Source organism: Orbicella faveolata, unplaced genomic scaffold (assembly GCF_042242905.1).
Source record: "Orbicella faveolata isolate gen_17 unplaced genomic scaffold, um_ofav_v1 contig_36, whole genome shotgun sequence".
Classification (NCBI taxonomy): Eukaryota; Metazoa; Cnidaria; class Anthozoa; order Scleractinia; family Merulinidae; genus Orbicella; species Orbicella faveolata.
The window spans coordinates 16,045,001-16,059,006 of record NW_028301565.1 but is presented as its reverse complement, the minus strand read 5'-3'; the positions used below and the strand labels follow the sequence as shown (position 1 = coordinate 16,059,006).

Genomic DNA, 14,006 nt, shown 5'->3' with positions numbered 1-14,006 from the left:
TTTTGGCATTGACTGTGCACAAAACACAATAGTTGTTTACTCCATACCGGAACAAACCAATAGAAACGTGTACGTAATTCATGCATAGTGTATGAGCGCAAAACAAAAGATTGTGCACGGTTGTGGACCTTCCAACATAAATCTTGGCATCTTTGTCCTCCTTTGATGTTTGCTGGGCTTCATGACCAGTCCCCTCTGTTAACTATGGACTAAGCTGTATACAGACAAGGAATCATTAACTATTAAAACTAGTAGTAATCGTAGATTAAAGAGTGCGTTCGAGTTTTGGTAGGCTTGGTATGTTAAAAAAACAAAAATTCTAGGGACAGCATTTTGTGCCTGAGTTGTTAGGTGGGCGTGAAATTAGTACAATTCCTTGAAACCAGTATCATGACTCGGTGGTACACATGCCCCGGTCCTGACAGTTCAATTCTACTTTTCTAACTCTCATCATAATGGACAATAAGCGGCATTTAGACAGCGGTGGGATTTATTTCTTCCGTTTTAATGATCTAATTTCTCTTTTAGCTGACAAGAGGGCAGGCAGGAAAGAGGATGCTTAAAGAGTCAAGCCACGTAGTAGACAAGCTGACAAGATGGCTTATGGCATCATAAGTAGTTTATTTAATTAGAATAAGTTGGCCCTGCCCGGGAGGCCTTTGAATATGGGGTACAGCTGGCCCGGGGTTTTCCTCCTAGGAGCAAGTGGACGTACCGGGAGGTTTTTCACCCAGCTGTTGTTCCACAACCCCTGTTCAGGTTAGCTGGTTATTTCTTTAGCTAGACATAGTCTTCAACTAGGTTCTTGTAGTAGATTCTTTGTAAATTTCTTGCATTGGTTTGGAGCAAGTAAAACTGAGTGAAAACCTTACATACAGGCACTGACTTATTGGAACAAACACCTCTTGCCAACAACAAGTTACTTTTTCATGACCTCAGCTAACCAATCAACAGACTGTCGCTTCAAACAGACCCAGCATAAACTTGACTAACAACAGATGGAGTGAAACTGAGAACATCTTACACCAACGACTACTACATTTAACACCTTACAAATGACTTATTCATGACCTAAACAAACCTACCTACAAACTTTAACTACAAAAAGAACTGACACAAACTTGACTTTTTAATAGACAAAGTGACACTTCACAACATCTAACCCTGACAACCTTACACCTTACAGACGACTTACATATCAGCTCAACAAACCAACCAACAAACTTTACCTTCAAACAGAACCAGCATTGACTTGACTAGCAACAGATGGATTGAAACTGACAACAGTTATCTGACATTATCAATTACTTATACCTTACAAATTTTTATGACTTATTCATGACCTAAACAAACCAGCCAACAAACTGTACATTATTTTGTAACTTCAAACAGAACCAGCACAAACTGCAACAACATTTGACACAAACAACTACTTACACCTAACAAATGAATTTTTCATGACCTTAACAAGCCAACCAACAAACTTTAACTTCAAACAGAACCAGCACAAACTTGACTTAGAATGGATAGATTGAAGCTGACAAAATCTGAAATCAACAACTACTTGCACCTTTCAAATGATTTATTAATTTTGTGACCTGGATGAACCTAAAAAACTAGACCTGACTTCAGTATGTCAGTTGACAGCTAAGATATATATACTGTCGTTGACCCTGCAGGCTTAACTACCAACTAACATACTTTGTACCACAATCAACGATACTTTACAGACTACAATAACTGCACAAGCTGCATACCAATGCAAGGATTTAGTATTGAGTCAGATAATGTTGTCTAATGCTACATAAGTGTGTGTGCCACCATTATTCAAATAAGTGCTTTTCTTCTAAAAGAAAAATTATCTTCAAACATTTTGCTACTGAATATCGATCACCATAGCTGTACACTGTATGTGATCAATTGGGTCAATGATTGGAATCAGAGTTCTTTGCTACTGTATGTAGTTTCCTCTGCAGATTAACAACAAACTCACTTTTTAACTAAATTTCAAGAGTTTATTAATCAAAATTCACATTATTTGCAAACACAAGAAAGACACCTGTCCAGTACATTATTTTCTTGTGAGGCTTTGCACTGATCTTGGCAGCTACCCGTAAGTCTCAATTCTTTTGATAACACTCAAAATTAAAAATTTGCAAAGTTATGTTTATCTTTATAGGAAAGGAACCAGCTAGGAACTTATTTATCAGGTGACTTTCTTATTGGGCATGTGCTAAGGTTCCATCCTTAACCTTAAAAATTGAAACCACATTGAGTAACTTACAGCAAATTAATTATGACCAGGATGCAGGATGTCCAGTTTTTCAATTTTCAGCTCTTGCAAATTGGGGTGTGCTTCATCACAGACTAAGAAAAAGTAATATAAATTAGTTGGTAGAACTCTTAGAATTTAGCTAGCAAATACTTCGCAGCCTGAAGGATACACGTAGCTTGCTAAATGATTACTTCTTATCTTAGTGTACAATGTACTTCTTTCCTAAAAGACAAAAATAATTCACTACTAAACTCTTTTCGAGCAACAATCACCATCATGCTGCCGCTCAACCTTACTGCGTACTGTAGCTTTCTTAAAATATCTATAAAATGTTTGTTTTTGATTAATCTTTTAAAACTTGTGCAAAAAATAATTTTAATTTTCTTTGGGAGTCGGTAATTAAAAACTAATTTGATCCATCTTTACCATTTTAAAGTGCTTGGTAGCTTGATGGTGGTTGTTTAATTCATAAACAAGGGAAAATTTTTAATTATAATTAAATTGAACAATCTCAACGCACACTTAGTAAAGTGGATCTGCAAGCTCATTAGCACAAACTTAAACTTTTGCTAGCCAAAAAATATTCACTTATCTCAAGCAGAACAAAATTTCCAACTGTAATCAAGGTTGGTTCACACCATCTTTTTTACCTTCTTGACTACATGTACATCATTGATTACTTTCAAGACTTACCAAAATTTTCATTAATGCAAACGTTCTTGGCTTTAAGCCAGAAAATATGACACCAACTGCTTGTAGGAAAGTTTTCAAGAGTCAATCTTACTGAAGACAAAATGTTATCAGAATTTAGAATTAAGCACAATTTAATTTGAAGGTCTTCATTTCGGATTTATTTTAGAATTGGGCTATTTTCAGTTTCCAAAGTGTTATTTTCTTTTCGTCTTCAATCTCAATTTTTGTTGCATTTTTTCCAGACTAACAATGATATTTAATGTTAATGTTAAACACATTTAGATCAACAGTCTGCATTTTACCTTATTTCTAAGTTCTTATGTTTTTTTTTATGTTTATTTAGAAACAAATCTTGATTCCCTCACATAAGTATAAACAAACATTTTACATCCTCGTCAAGAACTACACAATGCAGACTGTTGATGAAAACCAATGTATATTAACTTGCTTAATGCCTAGTTTCTTGGTTCTTTCCTGGTGCTGCACTGAAGGTTCTCTTGAGCTTCCTTTAAAGGTTTTGTTAGTGATTTCTCGGTTGCTCCAAAAAATTCTCAGAATTTATCAGGGCTATATTTCTGGGCTTTCTCGGTTGCTCCAAAAAATTCTCGTGATTTATAGGACAGTAAATTCTATTAATGCTCAGTACCCTGAGTGCAGCTTGCTCATGGTCATGGTTAAGGTTTCTGGCATTTTTTCTGGACTTCCATCACTAAGAAAGAACCATGTTTTTCTTTATTAGTGTATTTATAATGCTAATGAGCTTGCCTGTATCTACTAATTAAGCTGTTAAGTTCTTATTTAATTCCAGGACAGAAGGTGGCACACACATCAAGACCAAAGATTGGTCATATTCAAATCTAGCCAATCACGTCCCTGCTGGGTTGTGAAAGCTCTGCCTCTGAGAAGGTGTGTTTCTGATGTCCTCTGAAATATTCCAACTGAGAAATCCTGGGAAACTTTATCTGAGCCTGTAATTCAAGCCGGGGACAGTTGGGCACTTGGAAGAGTTGGCCATTTGCTCTCAAGTGGGGTGGACAGTGTGAAGGAAGGTGAGAGTTTGCTTTTCATGTCTTTACGGTTTTACTTAATTTGTCACAATACCACACCATCAATTTCGGCCCAGCGGGATGCTTGTTTGCAGTCAATGTATCAGGAAATGTTCCACAACCAAGGACGTAAAACAGGAGTGCTGAACTATGGGGCTCAAGGAAGGTGCATCTCTAGAGAAGGCATAGACAGGGGAGATCACTGAATTTCATTGGTCTGACCTGATTGGATTTTCACAAATGACATTAAATTGAGCTGAGTCACTGGGGGTCTCTCTGATTGGGTTGCTACTGGGTCAGGTTTTCTCTCTTTTCTAGTTTTTCATTGAAAAATAAACTTTAGTTAACTTTAGAATAATAAAATTAAATCCTATAGGCCCAATTATAAACAAAACATCTTTTGAAAAAACAAATTATTACTAAGCATTATTAATATTAAATTTTCATTTTCCCTTTTGAAAAATTTCACATCAGAAACTTAATTATTTTCATTCTGTTTCCATTTTCATTGAACTTATAACATATTTATTTTTAATTTTCGAAAAATTCTTCTCTTTCCTAGTTTTTCATTAAAAATAAACTTTAACTTTAGAATAATAAAATTAAATCCTATAGGCCCAATTATAAACAAAACATCTTTTGAAAAAAACAAATTATTACTGAGCATTATATTATATTTTCATTTTCCCTTTTGAAAAATTTCACTTCCTTAACTGAATTATTTTCATTCTATGTTTTCATTTTCATTGAACTTTTTGAAAAATTCCTTTCGTTAGTTTAAGTGACACTTCACAAGCTAAGGAGGACCAGTAAGCACCGGTTGTTTGGCACTAAGGTATCTGGGATTGCTATGGTAAGCAACATGAGCTGTGAATGGTCAATGGTTGCCTTGGTAACCATCAACTAATAGCTCATGCTAGTTACCAAAACAATCCCAGGAATCCTTATGCTGACAGCTGATGCCTAGTCTTCCTTAAGTTTCTGGAGTGTTTAATAGCTTATTTGTCAATTAGAGGTTTATTAGAAACTAATATATGATAGGTGTTGATGAATAATTCTTCGTTGTTAGGCTTGTTAACTGTTAAATAAAACGGCGGCATTCCATTTAACGGTTAATTAGTCTGTCGATGAAGAGCAATTCTGAAACATTTGGCATTGATTTAAGCACTTATTAATTTCTAACCAACCGAGCCAATTAAACAGGAATTCAAAACTTTCCACCACCAAGTTATTAAGTATAGCTTATATAGATACAAATTAAATCAATATAGCATTTCTTATTTTTTTTTGTTTTTGTTTTTGTTTTGCAATGACAATAATTCATAATCATAAACATTTGTTTTCAGGGGGTGTTTTTTTAGGTGGGCGCAATTTCTTTTCCACTAAAGTGCAGTAAAATTCACTAAATTAAGAGTTCCTCGGATTGTCACGCAATGCTCCTCCACAAAGTGAGGAGAGACATTGCGTGAGCAGAGAAGTCACGGATGCGAAGGACGCTACAATCTCTTGGAATGGGAATTTTAGATTAATAAACAAAAATATTTTAAACCACTGCAATGGAAATCATTGAGTCAAGTTGAATTTTAAAACCATTTCAAGCCTAAAGTCGGAGAAATTAAAATAAAAACAATCGGGAACAAATTTATTAGTCAACAATTTTCTAGTTTTAAATCTTAGCGCGCATGAATATTTAACTTAATTCTTAAACACAACATAACTTAAGTTCATACTTACTCCAAAATTTTTAACATTGTTAGCAGAGATTCGGCTTAGATCTTTAGCTTGATTTAGTTTTCAAATAACAAGACCCGCTCAGCTTCGTGTGTTAATTGCTCGTCTCAGATCACGGATGCTCTCTGGAGAATTGTCTTTCTAATTACTCATTCGCACGGGAATTGGATTTGCATTTGAATAAACAATTCTCCAGAGTAACGTCACGTGATATGAAACACGACAACAAACAAACAAGCTGAATACGCATAATTATCTAAACCTTTTGCGATCTTTTTATTTTTAAATCAAAACTAAAGCTTATTTGCCGTAATAATCGGCCAATTTCTTTCATCCAAATTAAAGAGAGAAACTTGACATCGGTGGCTTCACGGGTGAAAGACTTTTAGCGACTTGTGCTCTTTGGTGAAGTTGGTGGAATGACGGTCGGTCGGAGGTTTGGTCGGAGGTCAGACTGGCGGATTCTGTGTTCAAATCTTTCTTTGATTTCAACGGTGATGCACTGAAATTGAGCGCCCTACTTTAGCGCTTCAGTTTTTCTTGTCCAGGTTGCGGACATTTCCAACTTAAATGGGTTTTCATCCAAAATATTCCGGGAGGGCGAGCTTATTGGCAAATCTTTTATTTTTTCGATGCATTGACTTGCGGATTAGCATCTTGAACCAAATTACGAATTTGGCATATTAATTATTTTTCAACTCATTAATTCCAAAATTACTCGAGTTTGGCATTGTGACAAATTAAGACTGAGACCCCGAAGGCATGGGAAGCAAACTCTCACTTTCCTTTACGCTGTCCAACCCACTTAGGAGCAAACGGTCAACTCTTCCAAGTGTCTTACTGTCCCCGGCTTGGATGAAAGGATCAGATAAAACAGACCAGGATATTAAAGTTGGAATATTAAATGAGGACTAAAGAAACAACACCGACTTGGAGAGGCAGAGTGGAAGCAGTCCAAAGAGCAGGGACAAGATTGGCTAGATTGTTTTTTTATTAATTTTTTTTTCAACAAAATAATGGACAAGAGAGACAATTTTTATTTCAATAAAATGTTGTTATCTTTCCACCTGAGTTGTTTTACTTTGCAATCCAACCATTTGAGTGAACCAGGTAAACTCACCAAGAATAAGCCAAGTTCTGGAAAAGTCTTGGTAAAACGTTGCAGTACCATCAACACTTAGTTTTAGTAAACTGCTCGTTTCTTATGTCAAAGTACGCCACAGATACGTCTTTTTAGTACTTTAAATGAATGAAATATATTTAGAGAAATTGCACCGAATTGTTTTAAAGTCTAACGTAAAATTTAAACTTATCTGTGGCGTACATTGGAACAGAAAAAAACCGTTTACTAAAACCAGGCTGGAATCGTACCGCTTAGTTTAAACAAGACCTCAGTTACTGTAAACATAAGAGTTTCAGTCCTAAGCTGGACATATCAGTTCTCCTTACTAATATCCCCAAGTGATTTGATCTTTGTTTTGAGAATTTGGTAGTATATCAAGACAATATCCCGAGTTGATGGTTTTCAAATATATTAATATTGTAAGGAGAAATTATATGCTCATCACTCTTGGGGCTGCCTCAGAGTACGTTTCCGAAAACCTATTAGAAAGAATGGCTTCCAAATAATGGCTGAAAAACCCGAGAAAATTCACAACCGGGTACAGATTATTTTATTGATGTTTTGCCGGCTTATATTTGCTTTCAAGACAAATAGAAACGGCTCTGAAATATATTTGTTGTACGCACGGGAAATACATCAACTCCAGCGTATTTTCCAGAGTATTTTCAATTCTGTAATTTCCGATCACACAACATCAAGAAACCGTGAAATTGTAAGCAAAGTTGTAATTGTAATTCTACTGAAGACAACTGATTTGAAATCATAAAAACAAAACATGCAAATTTCTGCATGCTGTTTGCACCTCACGAGTAAATTTTTGCATGTTAACAGATCAAAATTATAATAGTTTTAACCTTTGCAATTAAATTGCTGCTATCCCTCTTGTAGTGCTTTAGCTGAGGATTTAAACTCCACAACAAAGACTTCTGTACATGCATTTCTCATCTTGCGTGACATTATTACGTTCTTTTCGTAACACAAGGTAAATCAGTCACGCGATAGTAAACATCCGTCCTTTTAGAAAATGATATTTACAGACTTGTTTTTTGAAGAATGTAGAACAAAGGGGGAAAATTTCGAAAAACAAAAAAAAATCTGCAGCAATCTTGAATGTGCATTTTCAAGATTTTAATGACATCTGAAGGTATATTGGCCGAGAAGAGAGGAAATGCTTTGAGAAACGTACCCATCAAGGTTTACAGTAAATAGAGATACAGTCAAACCAATCCGTAGGCGACCTTCTGTGTACTTCGCCAAACCAATGTGGTGCTTATAAATCAGAGATAAATTTCTCTTCTAATAATTTACCTGCACGAGACAATTTGGGACTTTTACAAGGTAGTCACATTTCAGACTCGAGATGGTCACTTCCTGGGGGTCACTTTACACAAGGTGGTCATTTAGAGAGGTTTGACTGTGTTTAATACTTCAGACATGCAGTGTACTGTAGCAAGAGTTTTCTTCAGTTACTTCTTAATATTTTTATCTTTAAATAATTTTTTTTTCAAAATGTCGTTTGCATGATACAGAAGTTCGACAGATCAATGTCGATATATCATCTGCCAACCACTTTAAACTGTTGGTCAGTCAATCAGCCAATCACAGATTCTGTCCATCGGAAAGTGAATGAGTCAGGCAATCAGTCAGCAGTCTCTCAACAGTCAATCAGTCAGTCAGTTGACAGTCCATCAGTCAATCCAGCGTCAGCAGTCAATCAGTCAGTCATGCAGTCATGAATAAGTCAATCATAGTTAGTCAGTCAGTTAGACAGTCAGTCAGCAGTCTGTCAGCAGTCAATCAGTCAGTCTGCTAGCAGTCCATCAGCAGCCAATCAGTGAGTCAGTCAGCAGTCCTTAAAAAGTCAGTCAGTCAGTTGTGAGTCAATCATTCAGTCAGTCAGTAAAGAGTCAGTCGGTCAGTCCAAGTCAGTCATAAGTCAATTAGTCAGTCAGTTGGTCATGCATCCATCAATCAGTCAGTAATGAGCCAGTCAGGTGGTCACTCACGAGTCAATAAATTAGTCAGTCAGTCTGTTTGTCAGTCAGTCAGTCAGTCAGTCAGTCTGTCAGTCAGTCAGTCTGTCTGTCTGTCTGTCAGCAGTCTATCACTCTGTCAGTCTTTCTTAATCCGTCAGTCAGTTTGTCAGACAGTCACTCAGCTGGTCAGTTAGTCAGTCAGTCAGTCCGTCTGTCTGTCTGTCCATCTGTCCATTTTTCCGTTCGTCCGTAAGTCAGTCCATCCATCCATCAGTCAGTCTTTTCATGTTTTAGTTATTGTACATAGTTTGGATACTGTGAGTTTTACTGTGCCAGTTTAAGGATCATTTTGACAGAATGAAATTTCACTGTGCCAGTTTAAGGATCATTTTGACAGAATGAAATTTTGGTTTCTCTCAGTTTTACCTGGAATTCTCTCTCATTGTTAATGTATAAAACAAACTTGATAGACCATAGCTACTTTAACAATGTCAATCGGCCAGTCAATTGGTACTGCAGCCCAATTACTCACTAAGTTTTACAATCGCCAATTCAACAATTTTCTTTGAAGGTGAGAATACAATCTAATTCTGAAAAAACAGCTTACTTTTGAACATCAGACAGAAGATAAATTTAACAATTTCATGGACAATTGGTTTAAAAGAGTGTTATTTAAGAGCTTTTCTTACTCATTGTGTAAATAATCAAGGCACAAACTGCATGTCTGAAGTCAAATAATCAGAGCAGAACTTGGCTTATTCAAGAGCTTTGTTTACCTGGTTCACCCAAGAGTTGGATTGCAAAATGGAATATGCAGCCCTTCTAAAGATAACTGCTTGAAGATTTAGTCCACTTTCTCCCTGTTGGCATCTGATCTGGAAAAGAAAGAACACTTATTTGTCAGGCTAAGAAATAATGTTATACAAGTTTTTATAATTATTACCATGTACCTAACATTGCAGTTAAGAGGGTTGTACAGGATCAGGTCTCTGGCACCGTTCATGAAATCAATGGAAAAAACAGCAAGCAAGGTACTCTTTAATAACCTGCTCTTATGCTCTAAAGAGTGTTACTAGGTCATATGACATTTTTGAAAATCAAGTGAAAGACATCAAGGAAAGCTCTCTATTACTTGGTAGTTGCGGATGCCTTAAAAACGTTAATTATACAGAGGTCACATTTGATGTTTCTGTCTTAACAAATTTTATGGAGGACTTGCGTCTCAAAATCACATAAGAAAAAGTGTTTGATTAAATCAAGAATATTGGTTGATAATTCAAGTTCTTCATGGGTCATGCAAAACCTTTAAGTCACAGATCATGAAGAATAATTTCCTAAATTCACATTTCACGGAAAATAAAATCATCATGAGAATACCCCTGTACGACCCTCAGTTAACTAAGAGGGAATTGGTCAACACAATGTTGATGTCCTGTTAACAAAATCTCAAATAGTCTGTGAATCAGTCAACTAAGAGGTCAGTCAGTCAGTCAGTCAGTCAGTCAGTCAGTCAGTCAGTCTGTCTGTCTGTTGGTCTGTGTCTGCAATTTAGCCAATGATTTTATTTGTTGGTATATTCAGTTGCCAGTATTCAGTCAATCAGTCAGTCAGTCAGTCAGTCAGTCTGCCTGCCTGCCTTCCTTTCTGTCTGTCTGTCTGTCTGTCTGTCTGTCTGTCTGTCTGCCTGCCTGCCTGCCTGCCTGTCTGTCTGCCTGCCTGCCTGTCTGTCTGTCAGTCGGTCTGTCTGTGTCTGTCTGCAATTCAGCCAATCATTTTATCTGTTAGTATATTCAGTTACCAGTTTTCAGTCAGTCAGTTAGTAACTCAATCACCTTGCTTGCTCTTTACACTTGCTTAACAAACTGTCCAAGGGTAGCACTCATTACTACTTATTTCATTGCTACAGAAGTTCACCTGGTCAGTATGTCAAATAGTCTACATATCAGTTCATCAATGAGTTAACCTGTTAGTCAGTCTGTTTGCCAATCAATCACCATGCCCGATCTACTAGTTGATTTGTTATCTTAAACAATTACATGTACACAGGCCATGAATAAATCAGTTCAGAGACCAACCAGAAGTTTAACAGGATGAGTTGATGACAATGAGTTGATGCACTTCACAAGTGTACTTAGAAATTTCCAATTGCTAATCAGTCTTTCTGCCAGTCCATCAACCAGCCAATCAACCTCTCAATCAGCCAGTCAATTAGTTGATCATTTAAATGGATTAAAGCCCAGTTTCCAGTTTATCCTTTGCAAATTTAAAATGGAGTGCAAAAGAGGAATTCAGTGCAATTTCAAGGTTACCCCAGGTGAAAAAGGCCACAGTGAAAAAGAGAAGACAATTTGTAACATTTCAGAGCCTTGTATATGTAAATTAGCACTTATGAGAAAGAATTTCAAGGTTGGACATATTTCTTTCCACTAAATGAAAGATATAACTTGATTAAAATGTAAAAAAAAACATTGCAATTTTGATGAAAAAAAAAAAAGTGTGAGTGGAATAATGATTTTGAGTGAGGATTTTTGCAGGTCATGATAAAAACCCTAAAAAATGGCATAACTGTTACAATAAGAATGCTACAAAGCAGTAATAACTTGATTAATCAAGAGTAATATACCATAAACACTGGTGGATAAGCCACACTCGCAAATAAGCTGCACCCCGAGTTTGGGAACTCAAATTTCGGAAAAAAAGTTTTTGGAAAGAGATCAAAATACTTCTCAAGTGGAGCTTGAGAAAGTTCTTTACATGTACATTTCTTGATTTATTGAATGCAAACCAGCATAAACTCACAAACATTGAAACCAGAGAATACTTCAAACTGAAACCCTCACCTATAATTTTAGTTTTGCAATAGTATACATGTACATGATGTCTACCAACTTTGACATAATTGTTCGATCTTTCTCTGGTATTTTTAAACCAGTAATTTTTTCATTCCTGTCAGTTTTCAGTAGAATTTTACATACAACAAGAACTTAACGCATTTGTTCATTAGTTCGTAGCTTAGTAGCCAGGCATTTTACCATGAGATGGAGTACTGGACACAAGTAGCTCTTGAAGCTTTCTTTGTTGACTCCCCACCACGCAACATTTAGCTACTCTAGATAAGCTAGAATGGAATAATAAGCTAGAATACATATGGTAGTTGGCAAAATTTCTTAGTAACTTTAATTTAGCCTATCTTGATAACAAAAAATTGGCTGCTATGGTAACATCGCTTGCAAGCTTTACATGTATGTTGCATATACAAAACATTCTTAAATTAACTGAGTAGCCAGCCAATTCGTGGTATCCATATGAGTAATATTCCCGCAAAAGTAGTCTTGGTTGATTGCATACATGTTATAGGGCTGTCAATCAAGAGGGAAGTTTACTTCTGGCCATAATGTAAAACCTCCATTTCTCTGCCAATATTAAGTTTTTTTCGATTTTGTTTTCAGAAATTAGAGATTACTCTTCGACCATTACTTTGAATCAAAAATCTAAATTTGAGGAAAATTGCCGATCTGAAGGTATACTGTAACCTTGAGGGCCAAATTAACTGATCTCTACGAGCCGTTGCTAAGGAAAATTTATTCTCATATAACCTCATCATGTTTAGTTAGCTCAGAGTTATTTCATGTGTTTTAACTTTTTCATGGTCAGTAACACTAGTGATGACATCATCAGGCAACGCCCATGGTCATGTGACTAATTTTGAAGAAATGCAAAGGCTCCAAGGCAAATTACTTTATCTGGATTTTTTTCATTGATTTAATATTTTAATTTAAATCCTCATTATGCTATGCATAGATTTTGTTTCATTTCTGAAAGGTCAGATTTTGAGAGAACTTCCAAATATTGAAAAATTCGTAATTTTCTGAAAAAAGCAGGATTTTGAAAAAGGAATGCATAGCTATGTTTCTAACGTTGGCTTTAGTCGAAATTTGTTGAAAAGGCTGGATTTAATCAAAACCACATTTCCTTTAGCACTTAAAGAAAACCGGATGTGCACCCGACACTTATTGGAAGTTACCCTATCACTGTGTGCTCAATTTCCACTACCAGCGCACTTCGGTAAGATCAAACAAAGCCACACAGAGCTAGTTTTTCTCTTTCTATTGCTCTTGTTTTTCTGTCTTTCTCTTATTAAATTTTTGTCTTTGCTTGAACTTTTTTTACTTTGCATTTTGTGAAACATAATGAAAAAATTCTAAAATGTACGCAAATTTGCAAGTTATTGAGTTGTTTTATTTTCCGTGCTGAAGCTGACATATGTAACCGAAAGTGAAATTTTGCCTCTTTAGCAACACGCGTGAGCGCACCCATGAATCAGTTAATGGGCCCTTAATAGAGGTGGCTGCCCAAAACAGGTAACAAATAAAGCATCTGTATGGGAAAAAAGTGGTACTTTGAAAACTGGCTGCTTAAAAGAGGGTGAAAGTTTAATACAGGGACGTTATATACAGGTTCGACTGTACTGCCAGATTGTCGTTACATTTCACTGGCAATGTTGCCAACTCTTTTGCATAAAAACACAATGGAGCAAACCTAGAGAGCACCAATCAGGACCAGTTGATCTGGAGTCAAACTTGCTAACAATTGGACCAGAGGCTTATTAGAGCTTTTATTGTAATTACGTACACATGTACATAAGACAAGCCAAACACTACTAGCAGTGTCAACATATTTACCTGCATACCATCAGTATCTCCTGTGGCTGCTTATCTGAGTATCCAGGGCTACACTTAAAACGTCAGCAATTCATTCTGAAAAGGAGCAACAAACACAAGGTGTTTAATCTAATACTCAGGTACCAATACGGAATTCAAATGAAAATAGAGAAATATCCCATCAAGATAATTCATAAAATCATATACACCTTTCCCTTGGAAAACCATGTTCCTTGAAAAGGTAAACTCATGAGATAACTTACATGTATCTGACAGCTGAATTAATTATCTATAAACTATCTGAACCTCAAATACCATTACAGGATTGGCTGATGCATGAATGGGAAAAAATGACTTAATATATAATTTCAAAGTTAACAGCAAACTATAGAAAGCTACCTCTAAATATATTAACCAAAAGGACTTACGCTTACCTAACAATGTTAATTATTTTCTCCCTGCCCAGTAAGGGCATGGAATAAAACCATATGTGAGAAATAC

At 36.0% G+C, this 14,006-nt stretch overlaps 1 protein-coding gene and 1 pseudogene across 5 annotated transcripts in view; one reads left to right on the top strand and one right to left on the bottom strand.

Annotated features, from left to right (window-relative positions):
• Positions 1–6,811, top strand: part of LOC110055616 (uncharacterized) — a 32,423-nt pseudogene extending 25,612 nt beyond the window's left edge. The window contains exon 15 of the transcript XR_016202277.1: positions 529–6,811. The product of XR_016202277.1 is annotated as an uncharacterized LOC110055616 (transcript). The remainder of the gene's footprint in view (positions 1–528) is intronic.
• LOC149102416 (uncharacterized) overlaps positions 6,719–14,006 on the bottom strand; it is an 87,290-nt gene continuing 80,002 nt past the window's right edge. For all 4 annotated transcript variants that reach the window (XR_016202280.1, XR_016202279.1, XM_089274489.1 and 1 more), the window contains one exon: positions 6,719–9,719. Coding sequence is in view for 2 of the 4 variants with exons in the window: in XM_089274489.1 (XP_089130615.1) it covers positions 9,667–9,719 (53 nt within the window). In the remaining 2 variants the exon portion in view is untranslated. The remainder of the gene's footprint in view (positions 9,720–14,006) is intronic.